Source organism: Emydura macquarii, unplaced genomic scaffold (genome assembly GCF_026122565.2).
Source record: "Emydura macquarii macquarii isolate MOO-44397 ecotype Brisbane River unplaced genomic scaffold, CSIRO-AGI_Emac_v2 contig_2805, whole genome shotgun sequence".
NCBI classification, from domain to species: Eukaryota; Metazoa; Chordata; order Testudines; family Chelidae; genus Emydura; species Emydura macquarii.
This window is the reverse complement of record NW_027132942.1, coordinates 3,912,585-3,937,189: the sequence shown is the minus strand read 5'-3', so window position 1 is coordinate 3,937,189 and position 24,605 is coordinate 3,912,585. Positions and strand designations below refer to the sequence as shown.

The following is a 24,605-nucleotide window of genomic DNA, read 5'->3' as shown; positions in this document are numbered from 1 at the left end:
CAATCTTCTGTTCTAATCCCACTAGCATTTTAAGTAACTTCTTTCTACTGGTGGTTTGTGCCATCTCATTAGGCAATTTATTCCCTGGTATCATTGCCCTTACTAGTAATCCTTCTTTTGATAGGAACTTTGATGTTTTAATTCTTAACTCTAGGCCATCATGCCTTATTTTCTTCCTCTCAGCTACAGGAAGAGTTGCTTCCCTGCTTTTTCTTTAAATACTTCTGAGATATTTGTATGCTTTCTCATCTCCATTTTAAGCATTTCCTTCAGTAACTAATAATATTTAGCACTTGTATAGTGGATTACATTATTCTCAAATGACTCATGCCGGTAGCGTCCTTTCTGTAGCTGGTTTGTGCGGCGGGAAAATGGTTGCCATGAAATATCTGATCAAAATGAAATTCCCCTATTTGGGATGAGGAAGACTCTTGCGTACCATCCATGGATTCCTATAGTCCGAAGTCAGAAGGCACCATTGTGAGCATCTAGCCTGACCTCCTGTGTAACACAGGTCAGAGACCTGCCCCACATAACTCCTGGAACAGATTGTTTAGAAAACATCCACTCTTGATGGAAGTGATGGAGGTGAATTCTTCAAGAGATGCAGTGACAGTGAACCCGAGGTTCTGTTCATTTAACCAATAATGCAGGAAGGCTGCCTCTCTCCAAAAACAGCTTCTCGTCATTAGGGAGCTGCACAAGAACCTCCCTCGAGCCCTACTTACTCCCCACATCTCAAATCTTTGAATGAAATCCCTCAAGAGATCTACTGCAGCAGTGGTCAAGGAGCCTATCCACAGCTGATTAGTCTGCTGATAAATGCATCTTGAGTTTTGAGTCAGGGCAGCAAGAGATTGAAGGATGACAGTGTAATGAGCCCAGTGAGCTAGTGGCTGGAAAGGTGAGTCAAATTGTCTGGCGCCTGCAGTGAAAGTGGGAGAGGAAAGGTCATCATGGTTCATGATTTTTTTGTTTGTTTGTCATATTCATCAAGTGGAACATCCATTAGCCAGTATTCTCTCCTCTGCCTAACCTTTAACCTCGCCGCACAGGTGTCAGGAAGATCTTTTCTCTAGAATGTGAAGGGAAAAGGGCAGCATACCCTTCTTGTTGCCTAATTTGTATTAACGTGTATAGAATGCGATAGCACCCTTTTCACCTGGAAATTAGAAACAATTTAAATCTTCATTGGTGTCCATCATACTAGCACAAGGATGTCCACCTTGGAGCTAGCTCTTTGCACCTTCTTCTGTATCTAGTAGTTTTCCCCACCACACATAATTGTCCATTTTGAGTAAACGTAGGCCATTTCTGAAGGGAAAGGAAAGCCATTTGGTCCGTTGTTGGGTGGCCTGTCTAACGTGGGCACTTTCTTCAGTATCCATTCCCAATGCCTTATCCCTCAGAGCAGTTCTCATCAAGAGGTTTTACAAGCTCAGTGTCTTACCCTTGTTTTGTTAAAATATTTGTTTATTTTAAAAAAAATGTATATAACGTCCCCAAGGATCAATGGAGCGAGGTTTTAAATTAAACAGCGCCCATGTTATCTGGCAGATTTTAAAGCATGTTGCTCCACTGATAACTCTGAGTCTGGGGGCTGGAATTAGTAGGGCAGGCAGGCAGACAGAGAAATACATGCAACTGGGCACAGGGTCCCTATCTCGCATATCAATCACTCTCTGGAACAGCAGAGAGACCTGCTGGCATTGGCGCCTGGGGAAGCTGCTTTTTAAAAAGCCCTTCTAAAAAGGCCCACTTTTCACTTCATGAGTATATTCATCTGCTCGGCTTCTCTCTCTCAGCTGGAGGATGGAGGATGCGAAAATCACTGGGGATTCTTGCATATTCTCAGAAGGAAAAAAGGGTCTCTGTTTGGACTTTAAAACGGCCACAGCTGGCTGATACCAGTGGGTCCTGCAAATGCAATGGAAAGTGGATTTCCTTAGTAGAGTAACAGCAAAGTAACATCTGGAATATTTTCCTAGCCAAATTGGGATGGATTCAAGAATACTGACTTTGTAATTTCACTGTAACTAAATAATTACATTCTTTTATTAATGAATTCTAGTCCACATTCTACAAAATGCTGGCTTGACCACCATTCAGTTAACTCATCCTGCGTCTATCTCACTGTTAGAGGGAACAACCTCATTCTGTGATCAGATGAACTGTATATCTTTCATTACTAAAACTGTTTAAAAATCGCATGTGTTCCTTGAACGGCTCTATGCAAGAAGAAGCATGCCAAGGTCAATTCTGTGGGCATGAGGAATTTGTCCAATAGAAATCATTTCCACCCACAGTGTTCTTTGGGTTAGGGTATATTTCATGTCTTTGATGTCAGTGAATGACAATGCTGATCCCAGTCGGATAGCCTGCCTACCCAGTGATTTAAAATGGGGCTGTCACACAAGAGCAAACTAGAAAAAAGAAATTATGTACAAAGAGAAATGTATTTGTCCAGTGTCGTGTGTGTGTGTGTGTGTGTGTGTGTGTGTGTGTGTAGTTTTTTTAACCTTTCCTTTTATTGCAGAGTAGATCTTTCTCCTTCCCAGCTCAAATTTCCTTCTCCTTTCTGTAGTGAAATCATACTCCTGTGTTTAACACCAGGTGACTACCATGGCAATAACTGATGTCATAAATGCAGCTTTATGAAATGGGGCGGAAGCCTCCTGAGTTATACACAAATTGACTTGATAATAAGCAAAAGTGAAAAGAAACATCAAAGCAGAGTATCCATGTGACTTTCTTTGCATGTTCATTTATGTGTGGCCTGATGACTGAATGAACTACTTTCTTTCCCCTTGCCTTGGTCCTTCTGGGTTTAAATGTCTGCTTGTCTAAAGTGCTGTTGGTGAGGAGCCTTGCAATTGGCCTCTCTACAGCAGCTTCTGCAGCTCTCCTCATCTGTCGCTTAGAATCCTAGAATATTAGGGTTGGAAGGGACCTCAGCAGGTATCTAGTCCAACTCCCTGCTCAAAGCAGGACCGACCCTAGCTAAATCATCCCAGCCAGGGCTTTGTCAAGCTGGGACTTAAAAACCTCTAAGGATGGAGATTCCACCCCCTCCCTAGGCAACCCATTCCAGTACTTCACCACCCTCCTAGGGAAAATGTTTTTCCTAATATCCAACGTAGACCTCCCCCACTGCAGCTTGAGACCATTGCTCCTTGTTATGTCGTCTGCCACCACCGAGAACAGCCTAGCTCCATCCTCCCTGGAACCCCCTTTCAGGTAGTTGAAGGCTGCTATCAAATCCCCCCTCATTCTTCTCTTCTGCAGACTAAACAAGCCCAGTTTCCTTAGCCTCTCCTCATAAGTCATGTGCTCAGCCCCTTAATCATTTTTGTAACCTTCTACTGGACTCTCTCCAATTTGTCCCCATCTTTTTGTAGTGGGGGGCCCAAAACTGGACACAATACTCCAAATGCAGCCTCACCAATGCCGAATAGAGGGGAATAATCACTTCCCTCGATCTGCTGGCAATGCTCCTACTAATGCAGCCCAATATGCTATTAGCCTTCTTGGCAACCAGGGCACACTGCTGACTCATATCCAGCTTCTTATCCACTGTAACCCCCAGGTCCTTTTCTGCAGAACTGCTGCCTAGCCCATCAGTCCCCAGTCTGTAGCTGTGCATGGGATTCTTCCGGTCCAAAGTGCAAGACTTTGCACTTATCCTTGTTGAACCTCATCAGATTAATTTTGGCCCAATCCTTCAGTTTGTCTAGGTGACTCTGAATCCTCTGCCTACCCTCCAGGGTATCTACCAAAACCCCCAGCTTAGTGTCATCTGCAAACTTGTTGAGGGGACAATCAACCACATTCTCCAGATCATTAATGAAGATATTGAACAAAACTGGCCTGAGGACTGACCCCTGGGGCACGCCACTTGATACCGCTGCCAACTTGACATGGAGCTGTTGATCACTGTCCATTGAGCCTGATTATCTAGCCAGGTTTCTATCCTCTTTACAGTCCATTCATCCAACCCACACTTCTTTAACTTGCTCATAAAAATACTGTGGGAGACTGTATCAAAAGTTTTGCTAAAGTCAAGGTACATCATGTGTACCGCTTTCCCCACATCCACAGAGCGAGTCACCTCTTCATAGAAGGCAATCAGGTTGGTCAGGCATGACTTGTCCTTGGTGAATCCATGCTGACTGTTCCTGATCACCTTTCCCTCCTCCAAGTGCTTCAAAATGGATTCCTTGAGGACTTGAGGTAAGACTGACCGGTCTGTAGTTCCCTGGATCCTCCTCCTTCCCTTTTTTAAAGATGGGCACTATATTTGCCTTTCTCCAATCGTCCAGAACACTTGGTTTGTTCTGGCCTTCTTTACCAACTGCTGTGCCTCGGACAGGTCTGTCCATAGTTTATATCTCCATCATAGGGTCTGATTCTCTGTAACACCTTTATCATAGAATCATAGAAGATGATTAGGGTTGGAAGGGACCTCAAGAGGTCATCTAGTCCAACCCCCTGCTCAAAGCTGGACCAACCTCAACAGTGACTGTTAACCCCAAGTCTTCAAAAATCATGAGTCAGGCCTAAGATTTATTTTAGAAAGGAAATTGGGTCTTTTTTATATGCCTTCTGGTTTCTGAGCCTTTATCATGCCCTTGGGGGCACCGTTCTAAGCTTCTTTTGCAATCATGAGGGCTAGAAGATTCCTTTCATGAAATAAGTTAACGTTGGGACTAGGGCCTTAAGAAAAACACCAAATAGTGTGAGATGTGTGATAAAATTATGAGAGTTGGCAACATTTCTTTTAGCATCTTGGTGCAGTTTTTACGTCCCTGTTCTCACCTCCCACAAATAAAATTTCTATGTTACCCAGGTTCTTATATGACACAGTGGTACCTGAGCCTAAACAATCCTCTTCCATACAAGCCTTTTCACTATAAAAACAACTCAGTACTAATGCCCCTTCTACTACAGAACCCCTTTCAACAAAAAAATCTTAATAATAATATAGTCCGTGTCGTCCCCCCCCCCCCCCCCGCCCCCCACCCCCCAGCAACTCTCTGACCCTGAAAACGGAGATGTATCAGAGACTTCTTGAAGTCCACTAGGGATTAAGCTATTGATTTTTATGTGGAATTCACTCATACTGTGGTGTTGGTCAACAGTAGTGTAGAATCCTAAGATAGACAGTACAGTAGGTGTAGGACAGGAGCAAAGAGCTCGGGGGTAGTGAATGCAGTTTATCATGTATTTTCCATGCTCGGGTATTTCAGGACAGTCCATACACAGTCGTTTCAGCAGTGACAGGTAGTGAAGGGATAACTGAAGCAGTTGGGCCGCGAAAGACTTTCATGTCCATATTTGTCTCTGTGTGGAGTGAAGAGCATGGTGAGATAATCTTGTAACAACCTTTGACTCTGCACAATGCATAATAATTCTGAAATATGCTTAGTAAATTGTTCCTCTCTCTGTGTCCTGATGATGGGCAGTGGGTTAATGTCGATGTAAGTTATGCCCCTTGCTTGCATTTCCTGTCATGTACAATTTCCTCTTCCCTAAGGCCTCTTCAGAAAGGATTACACGCCCTTTCTGTGTAGTGCCGTTAACACCGACTTTTGAGAAATAGTGCAGGCTGTGTCCAGCTGCTGACTGTTCTCCCCCTTTCTCTTTTCTGTTCATTCATAAAAAACAGCAGTTGCCTCCTGTCCTGGGGAAATGTGAACTGGAACATCAATGTGCTAAACTTTGACTGACTGATGGAATTGCCGATTCGAGGCTGTGTGAGACTGAGCTTGCACCGAAGGCTTCACAAACTCAAAGCCACAATCTCACTCTTTTTTTGCTCACCTTCATCATGTTTCCAGATACCATGTAATCTCATACTTTAGGCTTAGGCCTCTTTCAGAGGCCCTGGACACCCCACCTGGCTTCTGGTAATAAAAACGAGCTGCAATTGAATCTTGCGACTTTGACAGTAACACATTCAATACGAAATATGACATAAGGGACTGGTTTTTAAACCAACATAATTCTAACTGTGTCTGAAACTCTGCTATTCATTCCTTTCCTCATTGTGCCTGGGTATCAGAGGGGCCTGTGAACAATGGGAGATTTTGCATGTTTTGCAAGCTGCAATCTTCAGGCATAATGGGGCAGGTCAGGACAGAGTTTTTCTGCCTTAACTGAATTTCCTGTCTTTTGTCAAGTTGACGCCAAACCCTTCAGTACAAAAACCTCTCTCTATAATAACGTTACTTTTATTTCTCTTCTTTCAAAGTGTTTGGAGAATCAGTGCAGCACCCACTGAGGGCTTCTTCAGAGCAGGTAAACTGGTGACTTGTGTTTTTAATTTAGCCGTTGTCATATCTCCAAGCAGTCTCTGTTGGCATGAGTCACCATTTGCATTGCACAGTCACTGTGCCTGCACTTCGTTAGACAGCCATGCAGTGACAGTCGTATGGATGGTTTAAGTTTACTTGGTCCTGCCTCAGTGCAGGGGCTGGACATGGTGGGTTCTCGAGGTCCATTCCAGTGGTACATTTTATGGTTCTGTGATATACTGGGTCATGACACCTTCAGCATTTAGGAAACTCCAACTAGTACAGAAGACTGTAGCACATGCGCTGCTGCAATCACATCAGACCTACCCTCCATTCTCTACACTGGCTTCCCACGGAATTTTGAATCCAGTTCAAGGTCTCAATCCTTATCTTCAAGGCAGTCTGTGGCATGGGTCCAAGGTACCTAAAAGAGCCTAAAGTTCTGAGATGAAGACTCTGGTTGACAACTGTGCTCCTTTGGCCCAATGGAACTCTCTACAATAAGGTGAAAGTTTGTCTTTGTGGGAGACTGAGCTTTCCCAGGGGGTCAATCCACGACTGCGAAATGAACTCTCCCAGGACCAGCACCAACCTCCCGCCTTCCACTCCCAGTGAAAAGCATGCTTTTTTGACCTTGCATTCTCTAACATACATACATCACATAAAGCAAAACAACAACTCTAAAACCCTACCAAAACAAGACACTCCACTGCATGTGCTGCTGCTTCTGGGAAGAGGATGAGAGAACAAACGTGACAGATATGTAGTCATGTGTCTTAATGCACAACTGGAGGGTGCTCAGATACTGTGGTGATTAGCATGGTGTGAGAACCTATATAGAATAGATGTATACCTCCGCACTAGGTGGTAAGAAGTCTTAAGCAGAGCTGGGTGAATAACTGATTTTTCAGGTCACTGGCAGTTCTGAAAAATAAAAATTAATTTAAAAAAGTGATGTAAGTGAAAAATAAAAAGAAAGGAAAGGAAAGAAAGGACTAGATTAATCAAACAGGCGGCTGCAGTCCCCTTATGCCCAGTAGCCCAGTGATTGGGTCACTCACCTGGGATGTGGGAGTCCCCCTTCTGGAATGGGGACTGGAACTTGGGTTTACTGTATCCTAGGTAAGAGCCCTAACCATCTGGGTATAGAGTCATCCTCGCACTCTTTCCCTAGCCCAATGACTGACTATTCAAGTGTCTTATAGAAAGTGGAACAGCTTGAACAGGAGAGACTGAGAGAGACCTGCTCCAGAATAGTGAATAGCCTGGAATGGGGAGACCTGAGTTCAAGTCCCTGCTCCAGCACGAGAAGTTGAACCTGGTGGCAGGTGTGTGATCTAACCACTGGGCCATTGGGTATAAGTCAGGGGGGAGGGGCTGCAGTGGCACAGGCACCTCTGGCTTTGTGAATGGCACCTAAGTCCCTTTGTGAATCTACCCAAAACATTTTTTTACTGTTACACCAAAGAATTCAGGCACTCTCTGCCTCCGGTTTGGGTTACACTGAAAATATTCGTTATATGTCAAAAACAATAGAAGTATTTGTGTCTTTGTTTCCTTGTTGTTACACTAAATTCTGCTGTTGCTAGCAGTTTCCCAGAAAGCGTATTTTTTGGTGGCATAACGCAATACCTGTGTAAATGGAGGTACATTTCCAAAGCACAACTGCTTTTCTGACTTCTTTTCATTTTGAATTTGGTGCTGAGTGCTTTTGAAACTGGGCATCAGTGGGATAACTGGCTATGGAGAGAACTGTTTTCTGTCCTTCCCCACTGGAAGGAATCTGAGGGATGGCACCCAAAATTGGAAGAACCTGGAGTGATCTCCATCTCCTTCACTTTCTGAAAAGGAGCCTTCACTTTTTGCTTACCCTAAGAGGTTCTTTCTGATGGTAGGTTCTTATGGCTCTCCTGGGGGAATCAGAAACTGGGCAGTAGCCTTGGGGAAGACACTCCACCAAGGCAGAAGCCTCCTTTCACAGCTTGTCTAGCTACCAGTCATGAAGGCCTGTTACCCTATTGTCTTACTGTAGCAGCCATGGGCTGGTAACCTCCTCTTTAGAATGAGAGGTACCATACAAGTTTGTGGCGCTAGAGCATAGCACTGTGCAACCAACACCATCTAGATATGACCATGCAGGGTAGGACAAAAAGGAACAGCCTATAATCTTCGTGGGGACAATACATCACCCTTGGTCTTACACAGAGCTGCAAAGATCTACTCAACATCAGAGAAATCTATGGTTAGTCTGTGACTAAGTAGAACTCTGTATCTCCTGGATTAGCTGCTGTTCTCGCTTAGCCTCCACTTGACATCAGAACCCAGGAATCCAACGAACTCCGAGAGGATATAGACACTGTTTGCTTAGAGACGCTTGGTGCAGACGGCACCGAGAACATCAGCATTGAGACCAACACCTGATATGCAGACCAAGAGCCCCCAAGGTGCAGATGCTGCCATTGATGAAGATCTGTCCAGATCTCGAGGCTTGTCAGTGTAGAGTGTGATCTAGTGATAACGTTGTCATTCGGAAGTTTGAAGCCATTCGCCTTTATAGCCAGGGTCCAAATTGGGGTTTCCTCTGGAAGTTCTCCTATTGAGGGCTTCAAAGGAACCACCAAGAAGCAGTTGATCATCTCATCAGTATTCTGTGCCAGGATGCCAGAGGCATCAGCTAGGCAAGGATCCTGGAAGGAACTAACAGGGATGTTCATGGTACAGCAGCTTGAAGGTTCAGGAGGGGGCTTTGTCGTCAGCCTGGCCACTGCTGCTGTCTGTGGGGTCTAGACGTTGGGATGTTCTGCCTGTCTCATGCTAAGAAGCTGAGACCTCATATAACAATTCTGCACGGCTAGTATCTTTAGAGAAGAAAGCTTTAAGCTTTTCCTGTCCCAGCCACCCATTCGTGGCACAGCCTGACATGCGGGTTGAGGAAAGGAAGTGTGTCATTTTCAGGATAGGGTTAATCCTTTCACATTCTGTTTCTTAAACTGCTCCAGCTCGCTGAAGCTTAAGGAATCTTCAAGCTAATTTGATTTTTGACAGAGGATTAATGTCAATAAAAGATGTGAAGTCAAGCTAGGACAAGCCTGTCCTTCCCCCTGCACTATAAAGCCATGCTACTTCCCTAGGGAAAGGGGCTGAGAAGCAGGATGTACATCAGGGTCTGGTTGGGAAGAGAGCTGTGTCTAAATTAGCCTTTCTCTTCATGCTTTTATAAGTGTTGTACCATGAGAGCTAGTTATGCTGTGTGGAGATGCTGGGTACTTATCAGCAGTTTGTCAGGTTTGGTCTGTCACCCACTAGCTATTTTATTACTCACGTCTCTAGCTCTTGTGCCTGCTTTTGAAGGTGTTGATCTAATCCTGAGTACATCTGATCTGTAAACACAGAGGAGATAGGTTCCATGCCAACACAAATCAGTTGTCTCTCTGTTTACTTTAGAAATCTAATATTGGAGGCTTTATGCACCATTTGTAACCTTTGCAGACTTAATGTGCATACTGTGTACACTCAGTTGCATCCTGCTGGAGTGGGTTTTTTCCTTTTCCCTCTAGTTCCTACTCTGCTGTCCCTCACTAATAACAGAAGGTCAGGTCTACAGTAGAATTCTCATCAGTCTGTGAGTGTGTCTTCGAAATAACCTGCGATGCATGAGGCCCGTAGCCTGTGTATGCAGTACTTAGTGGTTGTCAGTCTAACGTCTTGTTGCACTGTTACAACTTGAAACACACGGTCTTCCATCCGCCTTCATTTTCTCCTCCCCTCTCTGGCACTTAGCCCTGTCCTGTTCTTCCTCTTTCTTGTTCCTTCCCTCATGCAAGGGCTAGCACTGGTTCCCCTTCCTCCACCATCTCTCTAGGTTCTTCTCTCACAAACGTTCAGGGCAAGATGAAGTGTTTGCCTAAAACCAGCACGTAAGGATGGGAGGATTTGTTCAAGTGAGTGGTGTGACCCTTCCATGCCTAGGGCAGCCACCTGAAAATGCCAAGGTCAGGGCAGACTGCAAAAGAAAAGCAGATTCTCCCAGCACTGGTGGGTGGCACTGAAGCCAGACTTCCCAACCAGCCAGAAACTGTGCTTTTGACTTCCCACACTGGTTATCAAGAAGCCAGTATACATATACACACAGCCCCCTTTATTGCATTCCAGTCTTTGGCTCCCAATCAGCCACTAGGTCCAGTAAAGAGACCAGTTATTTAAACTCTATGCTCTTTACTAAGAAGATTCCCTCTGACCCCAAAGGGTCAGCCACAGTACCAGATCAAATATAAGTTTGGATCTTACCCAAAATACCACACTGCCAGCCAATCCTGTAGTAACTAAAACTAAAGGTTTATTATAAAAGAAAGAAACAGACCATAAGAGAAATGTTAAAGGATTAAAGCAATCAGACACATATAAATGATTTGAAAGTCCATGTACATCAGATTTCTAGAAGAATTGTGGAGTGTGCAGGCTTGTATAGTCCCTCTGGAATACATCCAGTAATTGGATGGGTCTCAATCCTTTCTTGCACAGCTTTAATTGCAGATGGCTTGATCCAGAAGTAGATAGGTGCTGAAAGCTGAACAGGAATGAGGACTGAAAGACAAAATGGATTCCCAGGCTTCTGCCTTCTGTACCCTCTGTCCTTGCCATGCTGCTTGTGGAATTTCACAGGAACGAAATGGAGCTCAGAATTACATGAGCAAGTCCTGGTGACTCATCAGGTACGTCTCTGGCTTTTTCCCCCTGGGCCCCTTGCATCTGTGGATGTCTCAATGAGCCATTAAGCAGGCTATTGTCCTGCCGCCAGCCTGCCTAGGGTGTGTCTCATACAGCACAATTTGAAATACAGCTATATCAAATATATCCATAACTTCCATTACGCATATAACACATGAACAAAAGTATTATCATCTTACTTAGCACATTGTAACCTTTCTATCAGTACCAGACATGGCATATCTTGCATGAATTATTATGATTTTGACATACTGATGTCAAACAATATAATAAATGCCCCCCGCCCTCCTCCAATCCAGCCAGCGTGACAAGTGGGTCGGATTCTGCTCTGACTTACATTTAATGAAACCCCACTGATATCGGTGGTGGTAGTTGAGAATTCAGAATTTGGTACAGTATGTAGGGAACTGGATGAATACACACCAGGTCACATGGCTGGCTAGGTCAGCACCTGTCAAAAATAGACAAAAATAGCAGAGCTACAAATCAAGGTGCACAACAAAATGTTTAGAGAAGCTGGTTTGGCAGCTACCATCCCAACTGGACAAACCTAGTAACTGTAAAGTCGGTTCAATGCCAAAGGAAAATGTCATTTTAAAATACATATGGATTAGAGCAGGACTTTCTCTTCTCATTAGTATCCATTGTTCTGAGCCTCTAGGGTTTGGTTTAGGAGAAGATGACTTATGATCAGGTGCAGAATTTTTGTGTGAATCCACACAGAGAGCTAGAAACCTATCAGGATCACATCTCTCCGTAATAATTAAGGAAGAATTGATTGGGAATGCCTAGCTTTGAGTTCTGCGCAGGATCCTGCAATCCAACATCTGTCTCAGTTGTCCTTACTCCCATCTACATTGATTTATTCAGGGATATTCTTCATGCAGTGCATGCCATTCCAGTGACCAGTCATCGTGACACCATGCACTGATGTTCTTAATGGCTTCTGCATAAGGAGCACAAATCTTACAGCTGGGAGCAACATCTCCTGCATCTTGACTTTTTCTTACTCATCATTGAATCGAGTGCCAGTCACTATGATATCTGGATATGCCACTCAGACGTCTTTCTTCTACTTTATCCTTCTGCACCCTCAGGTGCATAGGGTTTCCACCAGTTCCTGTCACACAGCATTCAAGGTGTGGGCATACCATGGATTTTTATATAGAGGCATTATGATATTTATTGTCTTATAATCTATTCCTTTCCCAGTGGTTCCTAACATTCTGTTAGCTTTTTTGACTGCCACTGCACATTGAGTGGATGTTTGCAGAGAACTATCCACGACAACTCCAAGATCTCTTTCTTGACTGATAACAGCTAATTTAGACCCCATCATTTTCTATGGATAGTTGGGATTATTTTTTCTAATGTGCATTACTTTGCATTTATCAACATTGTATTTCATCTGCCCTTTTTTGCCTAGTCACCCAGTTTAGTGAGATCCCTTTGTAACTCTTTGCAGTCAGCTTTGGACTTAACTATCTTGGGTAGTTTTGTTTTGTCTGCGAATTTTGCCGCCTCACTGTTTACCCCTTTTTCCAGATGATTTATGAATATGTTGAACAGCACTGGTCCCAATACAGATCCCCAGGATATACTGCTATTTACCTCTCTCCACTGTGAAAACTGGCCATTTATTCCTGCCCTTTGTTTTCTGTCTTTTAACCAGTTACTGATCCATGAGTGGATGTCCCCTCTTATCTCATGACAGCTCACTTTGCTTAAGAGCCTTTGGTGAGGGACCGTGTCAAAGGCTTTCTTAAAGTCCAAGTATACTGTATCCACTGGATCAGCCCTATTCACATGTTTGTTGACTCCCTCAAAGAATTCTAATAGTTTGGTGAGGCGTGATTTCCCTTTACAAATGTCATGTTGACTGTTCCCCAACTAATTGTGTTCACCTATGTGTCTGTTAATTCTGGTCTTTACTTTAGGTTCAATCAATTGTATGATTCTATGATTCTAATTTGCCTGGTACTGAAGTTAGACTTAGTGGCCTGTAATTGCCTGGATCGCCTCTGGAAACTTTTTTAAAAATTGGCTTCACATTTGCTATGCTCCAGTCATCTGATACAGAGACTGATTTAAGCAGTGGGTTACATACCACAGGTAGTAGTTCTGCAATTTCATATTTGAGTTCCTTCAGAACTCTTGGGTGAATATCATTTAGTCCTGGTGATTTATTACTGTTTAATTTATCAATTTGTTCCAAAACCTCCTCTATTGACACCTCAATCTGGGACAGTTCCTCAGATTTGTCACCTAATAAGAACGGCTCAGGTATGGGAATCTCCCTCACATCCTCTGCAGTGAAGACTGATGCAAAGAATTCATTTAGCTTCTCCACAATGGCCTTGTCTTCCTTAAGCATTGATTATTTGGCAGGCTTCCTGCTTCTGATGTACTTTTAAAAAAATTTTGCTGTTAGTTTTTGTGTCTTCTGATAGTTGCTCTTCCAATTCTGTTTTGACCTGCCTAATTATACTTTTACGCTTGACTTGCCAGAATTTATGCTCCTTTTTATTTTCCTCAGTACGATTTTACTTCCCATTTTATTACTTGACATGGATGTCCTGCTCTAAACGTTTCCATAAAGTATGCTTCATATATGTCCAACGTCTTTGATGCTTTAGGTTGATTTTCTCTAATTAGAATTTCTGATGTTGCAAGAAACTCTTTTCAATAGATTCTGAAGATCTTCCACAAGCATTTACTTTGGAGTGAGTTGATCTTACCAATTTCTGTTGAAGATTTTCATGACTCTTCTCAGTAAGGGAGGATAGTTTCAGCTGAGTATGTAGCAGCAGCCAAAAAGGCTAGAAGAATAGTCAGAACTATTAAGACAGGGAAAGAAAATAAGACCAAAATTATCATAATGCCAATATCCGCCCCAGACCTTGAATACTGTGTCTAGTTCTGGACACCCCATCTCAGAAAAGTTATAGTGGAACTAGAAAAGGTTCAGAGAAGGGCAACAAAGATGATTGGGCTGCATTAGTAGGAGCATTGCCAGCAGATCACGGGAAGTGATCATTCCCCTCTATTCGGCATTGGTGAGGCCGCATTTGGAGTATTGTGTCCAGTTTTGGGCCCCCCACTACAACAAGGATGTGGAGAAGTTAAAGGCTGCTATCAAATCCCCCCTCATTCTTCTTTTCTGCAGACTAAACAATTCTCTTTGTCACATATTTCTAGTAGTTCACTTGGGGGTGGTCTATTTAAAACAGACTGAAAATGTGTGAAGTACTAACTTCAAATTATATGAGATTTCCCTAAAAAGTGAGGTGCAGAACAACTGGTCATATAAGTGCGTCGGAGGCAAATTATAAGGTTGTTACCACTTCTGCTTACTAGCCATTTTTGAAAAAGTTTCTAGGTGTTTGGATTTGGGTGTGTGTGTGGTTTTTTGTTTGTTTTGGAGGGGGCTTTTGTGCAGATTTAAAGATCCAGCTATTGATGTGATGCAGGTCAAAACAGTCGGTCAGTCCAGGTGTACCCAAAGTAGTGCATGGCATCCACTAAATCTTTGGGGGACCTCAACTGAGAACGATATTTAAGAAAATGTACATTTTTACAGTGCGCGTACGCTAATACAGAAACCTGGTTCGTGGGTTTCCATTCCAGTTAATATGTTTTAAAGCTCGACTCTTCTAAGTGCTCTCCGATGAGAATGGTTACTTGGATTGCTTTGAAATTTGTTGTGCCTCAAGGGGCCAGTGGACAGTGTGCAAAAAGTGGGGCAGGCAATTCCCAAATCTGATGATTATTTCTAAAAATTAGATTCACCAAGCCAGCAACAAGCAGCTTCTAATTACCTTACTGGTTATTCAGAAGCCAAAACCACAGTTCCCTTGAAGTCATCCAGCCCTCTGGCTTCCACCCAGATAGTCAAGTCAAATATGGTGGGGATTAATGAAAAATTTTGTCCATCATATAAAAGAAAGTTCTACCAAACCCAGAGGATCAGACACATTACCAACCAGGTCAATGAATATTTCAGCTCTTACCCAAATACACACTTACAGCTAATTCTTATAAACTGAACTAATATTTATTTTTTATAAAGAGAGCATAATGGTGAAATGCTTCATTATATCTACAGACAAGAATAAAGTCCATAGGATTCCGTTTCTGATAGAGATGGTAAGCTGAGTTGCAAAAGTTCTTTTAGAATCAGTTTCACAGGTTAGAGTCCAATAGACAGTCCATATGTAGAGTCTGTGTAATTTTTTCCATAAGAAATAGTAGGGTGAACCAGTTTTATAACGGGGACCTTAGACTGGTGACTTGAACTCCCCCTGATAAAATCCAAGCAGTTCGAAAATGACAGATTTGGGCCCATAGAGACTATTTATAGATCCTTGGTAGGCATATTGGGATCTTCTTGACAGCAGGTGTCTCCTTGAGCAATTAATAGGTGATTAATGTGGCTTTGAAGTAGAAACTCCCTATTTCCTATGCATGCTGGTAACTAGCTACATTAGCACAAGGTGATTTAGTTGGGGTTGGTCCTGCAGTGACCAGGGGGTGGGATTAGATGGCCCCTGTGGTCCCTTCTTTCCCTAATCTTCTATGATTCTATGAAAACACTGGGGGGAAATTTGATGTGTGAATGTCCTCTGGGGAAGGGGCTATCGGGGTGGAAGACTGGGGAACAGCAGTAGAGGGCTTTGGAGCTGCAGCAAGGGAAGGGTGGCTATGGGGATGAATGATAAGGGGGAGGTGTGGGGGTTAGGTGGAGTTGAGAGGTGGGGCGCTGGGCAGGGGGTTGTGGGGTGAGTGGCAGGGGCACCTGTGAGCCCCATGTTTCCTCTCCGTGTCTGTGCCCAGAGCTGAGATGCTCTTGCCGTTCCAAAGATGGGTCTGAGTATCCCCCTCAGTGCCCCCACTGGAATATGGGGGCCCTGCCTCTTGGGGGGGTGTCTAAGCTTCTAGGTGGGGTGTTTTTCCTGCACAGCAAGAAGCTGTGATGCCGGTCACGATGGTTGAGGGCAGTCAGTGATTCCCTGAGGTAGTGCCTGGCACCCCTAGGTCTCTGAGGCACCAGCATTGTGAGCAGTAGTGAAGATGAGGGTTGGAACGGACCTCAGGGGGTGTCTAGCGCTACGGGTTGCCTTCTTTGCTTGTGTAGATGGTGGGCTGGCGGGAACGCAGTGCACATGTACCCAGAAAGAAAAAAAGTGAGTGTGTTTCTGTACTGCTGCTCTACGGCTGCCTGAGTAGTTCGAGGGAATGTGCCAGTGCCGTTCCCCTGGCGAGCACACACCACGGATGTTTCTAGTCCAAAGCTTTGTCCACCTGTGCAACGAAGGTTTAACAATTTGTCTTGCTTGCGTCAAGTTGTCTCTGTTCTAATAGAACATGTTTTTATTGTATGGAGAAGGTTATTGTGAACCCAGCAGAAGAGTCAGCAGCCAGTAAAACCAAAGCTTTGTTCTGTTGGGTGGGGAGGAGCTGGAGACAGAGGGGCCAGAGGGTGGGAAATCAGGATAAGTAATAAGCAAGCCTTGGATTGGTTGGTTGTGAAAATCTTTATTTTACTAGCGTCTCAGGGATGATTTGAAGTGGGTGCAAGTGGCTGTTTCCTGGTCTAGGGGCCGATTAGTGTGATATTTCAAAGGACTCGTAGCACAAGGATTTGAAACTGGTAGTGCAGGACCTTGACCACTGAGGGAAAAGAAATAGATGTGCTGAGAGGATTGCCAGCATGTGGATTCTGGGCAATTCCTGGATCACAAGGCTGCAGGAGAGCAAGGAATACACCATGATATGGGGATTGCTGACTGCAGGCTGATTTGGTGGAGAGAGGTGGTTGCACTGGCATCTTGCCCACTCTGCGGCATCTAACTGGTGACGTTAGAGGCTGTGAGCTACTGGACATTGTGGTGATTCACTCAGATGGAAATGATCAGGGCTGGATTTAGGGGCAAGCAACCCAGGTGACTGCGTGGGGTGCCGGGCTTGGGGGGGTGCCAGGCTTGGGGGGCTGTTTTTGTTGTTAGTGACAAAAGGGAAAACAGAGGGTTTGAAATAAAATGTTTCAGATAGTCCGTGTGTGGATTCGTTTCTCACTAACCTTCTAGAACATTCTGCACTCTGTAGAATCACATGGAACCTCCCAGGCAGGGCTGGATTTAGGGGCAGGCGACCCAGGCATAACAGGCAATTCCTTGATGTTAGTGCATTTTAGTTATTTTTAAAATTAAAATGTTTCTATACGCTTAGAAGAAACGAATTTTTTATTTGCTTAGATATGGGATGAATAAATACAGATTTACAAATCTTAGTATGAAATGTATCCTCTCATATGACAGGTATAAGTCATGCATGCAAATCATGCATCCAAGTTGTGAAATGGGCTACAAATGCAATCAAAAACAAGGTATTCCAAAGTTTAACAAAGGGGGAGTGGAGGGTGCTGGAGATGCTCCTCACCTGGGGCACCAGTTGGTCTAGGGCTAGGAGTACAAGAGGTGGGTCCTTCGGCTCAGTCGCGGTAGGGCCAGGGAAGTAGACAGACTTCTCTAGCTTTCTGTAGGCCTCCTGCTCCGCTACTAGCCGGCAGTGCCCTGACCCTAGAGGAGAAGGAGCGCAAGGAGGAGCTGTTGGGGCTGTTGATCCAGGGGAGACCGAGCATAGAGAGGAGCTGCTAGCATTGCCGGTTGCTGAATACCCCATGAGAGGGAGGAGGACCCTTGGACTATGGAGCCCGACCCCTGGATTGTGGTAGGAAGTAGCCCAGGGAAACTAGACTTGAGTCAGGCTTTGCTGTGAGAACACGAGTCAGCGTGTTTTGGTGAGATCCCTGCTGACTCAGTGGCAGAGGTTAAGGCCCTGGGCTGGGACCTGGTGGAATAGGGTGGGCCCAGGTTCCCCTTCTCCCTGCTGCCAGCCCCAGCCCTGGGGTGACAGCATCCTCATCGATTGGTCAGGGGACAGAGGATTTCTCTCTCAAACATAATGTTTTGGAACAGAAACTTCGTCTGTGGTTTCTCTTGTCAGCCCTTCCACAAACTCCACCCTGCAGCATGTCTGAAACACGACCTGGAACAGCATCCGACTGTAAGCCCTGCTCTGTGCTACCGAGCTAGGTCGATGTAAGGCATCGACTGAACTCTGTCAGCATGTATGCTCAACTGTAGCCTCTACTGATGTGACTTGCCCACTACACCAACTTAATAACTCCACCTCCACGAGAGCCATAACACTTCAGTTGATGCAGAGTCAGTGTAGACCCTGCGTTCCTTACATCGACTCTTGCTACCTTTCAGAAGCCGCCCCACACGACACACCACAGTGCAATCGGTACAAGCTCTCCTGCTGAGGATGTGCACCGCTGACACCAGGAGCACAGTGTGGACATGAAAAGTCATTTAATTACTGCAATGGTTGTAGGTTGACGTGACTTAGGTCAACTTAGTTTTGTAGTGTAGACTTGCCCTAATATAGTTGTCCTTTGCTCCAGACACTGCATGCGAATCAGGTTACGAGGGGCAGGGAGTGACAGCAGCAGACACGTTTGTTTACCAGGGAGCAAGGACTTAAGGGAGATGTGTTCCCTTGCGGTGGGGGCCTTGGTACAGATGTGGGGAGGGGGCCAGGTTGGAGAGGAGAATGCAGTGAACGGGTTGGGCGGGGTGGTGGTGCCCAGCTGATGTAGGTGGAAGCGAGCCTGCGTGGCTTGGTATACAAATTGCAGGACGTGGTATGTACAACTGCCTAAATGTCTAACTCTGCTCAACAACGTCACTTCTTCTGTTCAAATACCGGTGGTGGTTGTCCTTCAGTAGTGTTAGGTGAAATCCTGTGGATGGGTTGTAAAAGGAGATGAAGAGCTCGTTGGTTTTAGCAGCTGTAAGGTTAGCAGAGTAAAGGTCTGTGTGTTTAAAGGGACATATTGGGGTATTACTGAAAGAGGGTACAGGTAAGGTTGCACTGGTAACCTTAACTCTGTATTTCCTGGTTTCCAGAAGTTTGAATGTTGTTTGGCCCAGGATTCTGCAAGGGGATGACATACCACCAAGCAACCTTAACTCTGTGTTAACATAGTTTTTTGCCATTGAAATTTCTAAACACATTTAATAACTGCCAAATGCTTTGAAAATGCAGCATTCCCCCTTCTCCCGGCCTGAGATGGCGGCCGTGTATTCCCCTCTCATGAGCTGGATTGGACAGGTGGGGGCGTATGTGGTGGAGGAGGAGTTCAAGATTCAGTCGCCATGCCAATGAATTTTGAAAATCTCACTTTGTGCTGTTTGCTAATATGAAGACACAGGCTATTTCTGTTTTAAAGTTACACATATTTGTGACACAGCTGTCCTTTGAGTTGTGGTGATCTAGCATTTCAGGCAAAGTGCAGCATTCCCTTCGTAAGCCCTTGAGAAAGCAATCTCTCATGACATAAGACTAACATCATTCAGACTGGTTTCCCCTTTTCTCAGTTTGTTAAACTCCTGCACATTCCTTTGAATGAATTCTTATTTTGGCGTTGTGCAGAAAGCATTCCAGTGAGCGGCTTTTGAGGCTCTGTGTTTTCCTGCAGGGTCATGTAGAATAAACCAGACACATTGCAGAGGGAGGGCAGAACAGCCATTCTTCTGCTGAGCTTTGGCAGACGGCATTTCCCTTTTGCCTGACATGCCTTCTCACCTGCCCTGATTTATAGAGGTGGGAAAAAAGCTTTCACTGGATCTGAAGCCAGTAACCTGCATTGGCTCCTAACATCTCCAAGATGGAATTGCCTTAAGGATTTATGGGAGCTAAACATCTATTCATTCTACCCCCGTCTTTCTCTCCCTAGGAATAATGGACATTTCCCCCACGCGTTTGTTCACATCTTCAAATTTGTCTTTATTTTAAAAAAGCAAAAACACATATTGAATTCCAACCATTTTACACGGATTCTGTGCAAGATATCATTAAATAAGAGACAAATAATTGTAGATGGCTTGAGGCTGTTGTGTTCTTGGATTGAAAGTTCTTCTGCTGGTCCTTTTTTCCTCTCCTCAGTACAATCCTTCTAGATAACTGTGGTCCCTTTGCTGGCATCAGTGTGTGGACACACTCCAGAGTTTGCTTCTCTTGACTGACCCTGAAGGAAAAGTTTCAAATGCTCCAGGTCCCCACGATGTGGTGTATTCCCCACACTGGCCCCTGAGAGGGTAAATTAGGCCAGGGAGCCTAGCTGACCAATTAAGCACCCAGTAGTGGAGAGAGGTGGGCTACAAGGAGGCCACTAATTAGAGCAGGTGCAGCTGGGCAGGAACAGGAGGGGCCTGTATAAAGCTCAGGAGCTGCAGGCAAGAAGCAAGGGGGGCTGCAGGAAGGCAGGTCGTACCTACTTCCAGAGAGGGGGAATTGGGAGGCTGGTGTACCTGGAGAGGGTGGGAGTCGGTGGGGTAGGAAGAAGCCCAGGGAATCAGAGCAGGGGCTAGGGCAGTGCAGGCCTGGGCTGCATGCTCTAGGTCCCTGGGCTGGAACCCAGTGTAGAGGACGGGCCTGGGTTCCCCTACCAGCCCCATGGGCGTGGCACAGGGCACTGCAGACATCAGTCAGTCGGGGTCCGGAAGGACTGTGTTTCCCCAGAAGGGGAGGATCTTAGTGACCTGGCTGGAGCGCCACGCCATGAACTGGAAGGTGTGGCTCCAGGAGGGGGAGAGAGGCTGCACACAGAGAAGAAGATGGTAGAGAACCCGCTGAGGAGGGCAAAGCATCTGGCAGAGCTGATCCCCAGGACAGCCAGGAGAAGGCGCCTGGCTTCAGGACAGGAGAGTAGGCTGGGCTGGAACGATGAGGTGATGATCTTTTCCGTCTCTAATTCCTGCCTGGCTTTCTGTTAAAATAGCCGGGTTTCATTGGAAACGTGGCAGCTGTGTGTTTGCACCAGGAATTCTAGTAGGGTATGCAGCTGTATGCACGTGATGAACAGCACTGTTGCTCTGTTGCCAGGTCAATAATGCGCATTGTGATGCAATTCTGGAGCCGTTCTCCTCTCTCCAGTAAAGGTGGTGGTGTAATCTTCTGCAGGTACATTTTTCCTCATCAAAATAACGGGAAAAATGTAATTATGATAACGTAGCCCATACGAACCAGAGTTGGGGCCTGCCATGTTATCAGCCACTGGGGCAGATTCTCTGCTTCTCCCAGCTTCCACTGGGCACATCAAATGGGGGGCTGACAAAGAGCTGGTCACAGGTCCCTGGGTCTGCTATAACTTGCCTAGCTTGATGTGGTCATTGTGGGAACCGCTCTACCAGATGGGAATTGCTAGAGCGCATCACTCTCCGTCCATTTCCCCCCTTCCTGCCCTCAGCACGCCCTGCGCCAGGAGCGCCGTAAGAGCCTGTCTGCCAAGGACTCCTCATGTCGGGGTTATCTCTAACAGGGTTATTACAGGAGGGTCTGCTTCTCCTTTCAGCTTTAAAGAAACAATGCAATGGGAGAGAACATTCCAAGCAGCGTGTCAGCATTGGCCTGACCCCTGCCAGTTTGTGGCTGCCATAAATAAATACCAGCCCTGGAGGTCAGGTGTGACATTAGCTCTACACCACTACGCTTGAGCGGTGTTGCAGACTAGTGCAGTGGTTCTCAGCCCGTGGGCGCTTGCGGCCCAACCCGCACACAGCTGCGGCCCATGTGACGTCCTCGGGACCGTGCAAGCAGTATATATATTGTGTGGCTGCAGCCCACATAACAGAGAGCTGCATGTGTGGCCCCCAGTGGTCAGTAGGTTGTGACCCACCCACTGCTCTAATGATTGCAAGTGGACAACACCTTGTCTGTCTGTCTTCGGTAATACTGCAGCCCAGTGTTCCCCAATGCTGTGGAGGGGCATTTCTTCAGCACTGGCTGATTATGAAGAGTGCTGCCTGGTCACCAGTCCTGCTCTCGGAAAGAAACAGCTTTTCCTGGAGAACTCCTATGAAATCACTCACTGGAGCACGCTGTGCTTACCTGGAGTGGTCTGACAATCTCATTCCAAGGAGATATGGCAGCAGGACCGCCTTTCTGCACTAAGGCTGCTGCTTAGGGCTGGTCTCCCCTGGAGAGTTTTGTCGACAAAGCAGTGGAGGGGTACGCATTCAAATGCTCCTCCCCCGACGTAACTCCCTTGATATGCCCGCATAATAAAATCACCTCAGCAAGAGGAGAGGTGTAGGGCACGTCGGCATAGATAGGGCGAGACAGTGTCAGTGTAGACACGGCGTTCCCTTACAGCGGTAGTTATCTGTCATTCTTGTCAGTGTCATGGCTCCAGGGCTGCACCATATTTTAACTGGGATGGAATTTAGCCAATAGTCCGTCTTCCTCTGTGGTGGGTGTGCTAGTATCTGGAAGTGGCTGTGTTGCGTTTGCTTCCCAACTTCATCTGCAGCTTTCGTGCTTTTTCAGCTCGCTTTTCCGCTTTGCATTGGTGGTGTGCTGCTGCTGTTTGAATACTATGAAATGAACAGATTTCTGATAGGGTTTGCATACGTGCAGGGAAATGCTCTTGGTGTGTGTTCCCTGCCGGAGTTGCTCCTGCTTGGTGTCATGTTGACCTTTTCCTAAGAGTGGCCATTGTCTTAGCGTTAGGCTAGTGATTCCTCATCTAGGAAAGAACGCACCCATTAGTGGCTGTTGTCTTTCCCTGGTGGAGATGTTATCTAGAACACTGTGTTTCCACAGGCTTTCAGTGCCGGTTGTTAAGGGCAAGTTCTCTTAGATTTGTAAGTGGTTCTGGAGTGACTGTACTTGTTTGGTGTGGTGTGCACACCTCCTGGATCGTTTGTATGTCAGTGCATGGATATTCCTGATTAGAGAAGGAAAGAACTGGCTCTGGTTCCAGTCTCTGTTAGCTATTAAGTGTTTTTTCACAACCTCCTGAACCATGTTTGCATTCTTGTATCCGTGTGGTGGCTCCGATAGTAGCCACATGCGTAGATCAAACGTAAGCAGCCGCCTATGTAGATGCACGTTCATCTATTTTCATACACTCATCCAGCACATTCGTACTCGCAAAGCCGTTCTAGTTCATCGGTATCTAAAATACACCCCAAACACACTGGGGCAGCTCTATCTACATGCACATCTTTGCACCCATGTCTGCGTGAGCACCCACGCATGCAAGTGCCCTCACAGGAGTACCTCCGCTTCCAAGCAATGTGCTCCAGGTGCTGCTGTGGCCAGAGACATGCCCGAGTGCCAATCCTGGCAGGCTTCAGTTATCCCAGACAAACAGGCTTGTGGTTTAAGTGATTAGGGATTAAGTGCTTTGCTGCACATGTCTGTATTGTCCTGCTGAGCAGCTCCTATCCGCTATTTTAGTCAGAAGGTCATTGTTATATTAAATGAACAATGTAGGCTCTCGATCTACTGCCTCCTGCCCCAGCAGATTCTGTGTTTAGAACGTGGCAGGGGCTTGTTAGCATCAACTAAAACCCATTCTAACTTGGACAGTTTCTGGCAGAGCTTCCTGACTTGCTGTAACTAAGCCCACCTGACAGTTTGAGAGTCTGGCATGTCTTTCTAGCCTGCTGAGTGGGAAGTGAGTTGCAGGCTTGTGAAGTGCCACAGTTGTCTTAATATACCCGGCTCTTAACAATAACATATCTCATGCGTGAAACTCCTCTCGGTTCCTGTACGAGCAGTTTCGAAGGGAGCAGTAAAAGCTCACAATAGACCTACAGCTGTTTTCCTCCTGTGGATATGGAATCAGCCCTTGGCCAGTGAGTCCCTCGAGCCTCCTACAGAAAGTTATTCCTCCCCTGGTTGACATTTGTGTGTCTCGTTTTGTTTTTCAGGTTCTCCAAGCCAGCACCAATGTTCTTGGATGATTCCTTCAAAAAGTGGGCACGGATCAGGGACTTTGTACCTCCCTTTGGAATTAAAGGGCAAGGTATGATGGGACTGTACTGTGAGTGGGAGAGCGGATATGGTTGTGAAGTCATGACATTTGCCCTGCAGGTTTGCTTTCCTTTGTAAAACAGAGTGGTTTCTGCTGAGGTTGGATCTGGTTTCCAGTTTGAGTACAGAATGCCACAGCCAGAGCCTCTGCCCCAGAAGCTGGAGTTTTGGGGCACAGTTAAGACCCTAGTGAGAACTGGAGTGCAGCAATGCCAGTGGTATCCAGAGTACTCTACTGATGAGTGTATACAATATTCTGGTGTCACTTGGGATGTTGGTTTCTAGCAATCTGGCTGGCAGCAGGAGAAATGCTCTTTAGGTCACCAAACTGATTTGAAAACCATGGATAGGAGGGTAAGGAGTGCTGCACACTGGTAGGATTTCAGAGCACTGGGGTGACTGTTGACTGATTTTTTTTTCTGTATATGTACCTACATAGTTAGGCTACTTGTGGGTTCCCTGAGATCCACGACAGACATAAAAAACCCACCCAGATACCACAATGATGGGCTTAGTATAAGAAAGACAGAAAATAGCGACCCATATCATTAGCTTTTATTCCTGTGGCTGTTATCGTGGGAGCCGTATGGTCCAGTGTTGGAATATGCTGAAAGCAGTGAGAAGAGCACTTCCTTCTGTGTGGCGGTAATCTGGTTTGAAGTCTACTTGTTGGAGATGAGGCAGGGCAGGCCAGCA

General features: G+C 45.7%; 1 protein-coding gene across 1 annotated transcript in view; it reads left to right on the top strand.

Annotated features, from left to right (window-relative positions):
- Positions 1–24,605, top strand: part of ST3GAL3 (ST3 beta-galactoside alpha-2,3-sialyltransferase 3) — a 293,993-nt gene that overhangs the window by 156,337 nt on the left and 113,051 nt on the right. Inside the window, exon 6 of the mRNA XM_067567759.1 lies at positions 23,807–23,901. Within this exon, the coding sequence (XP_067423860.1) occupies positions 23,807–23,901 (95 nt within the window). The remainder of the gene's footprint in view (positions 1–23,806; positions 23,902–24,605) is intronic.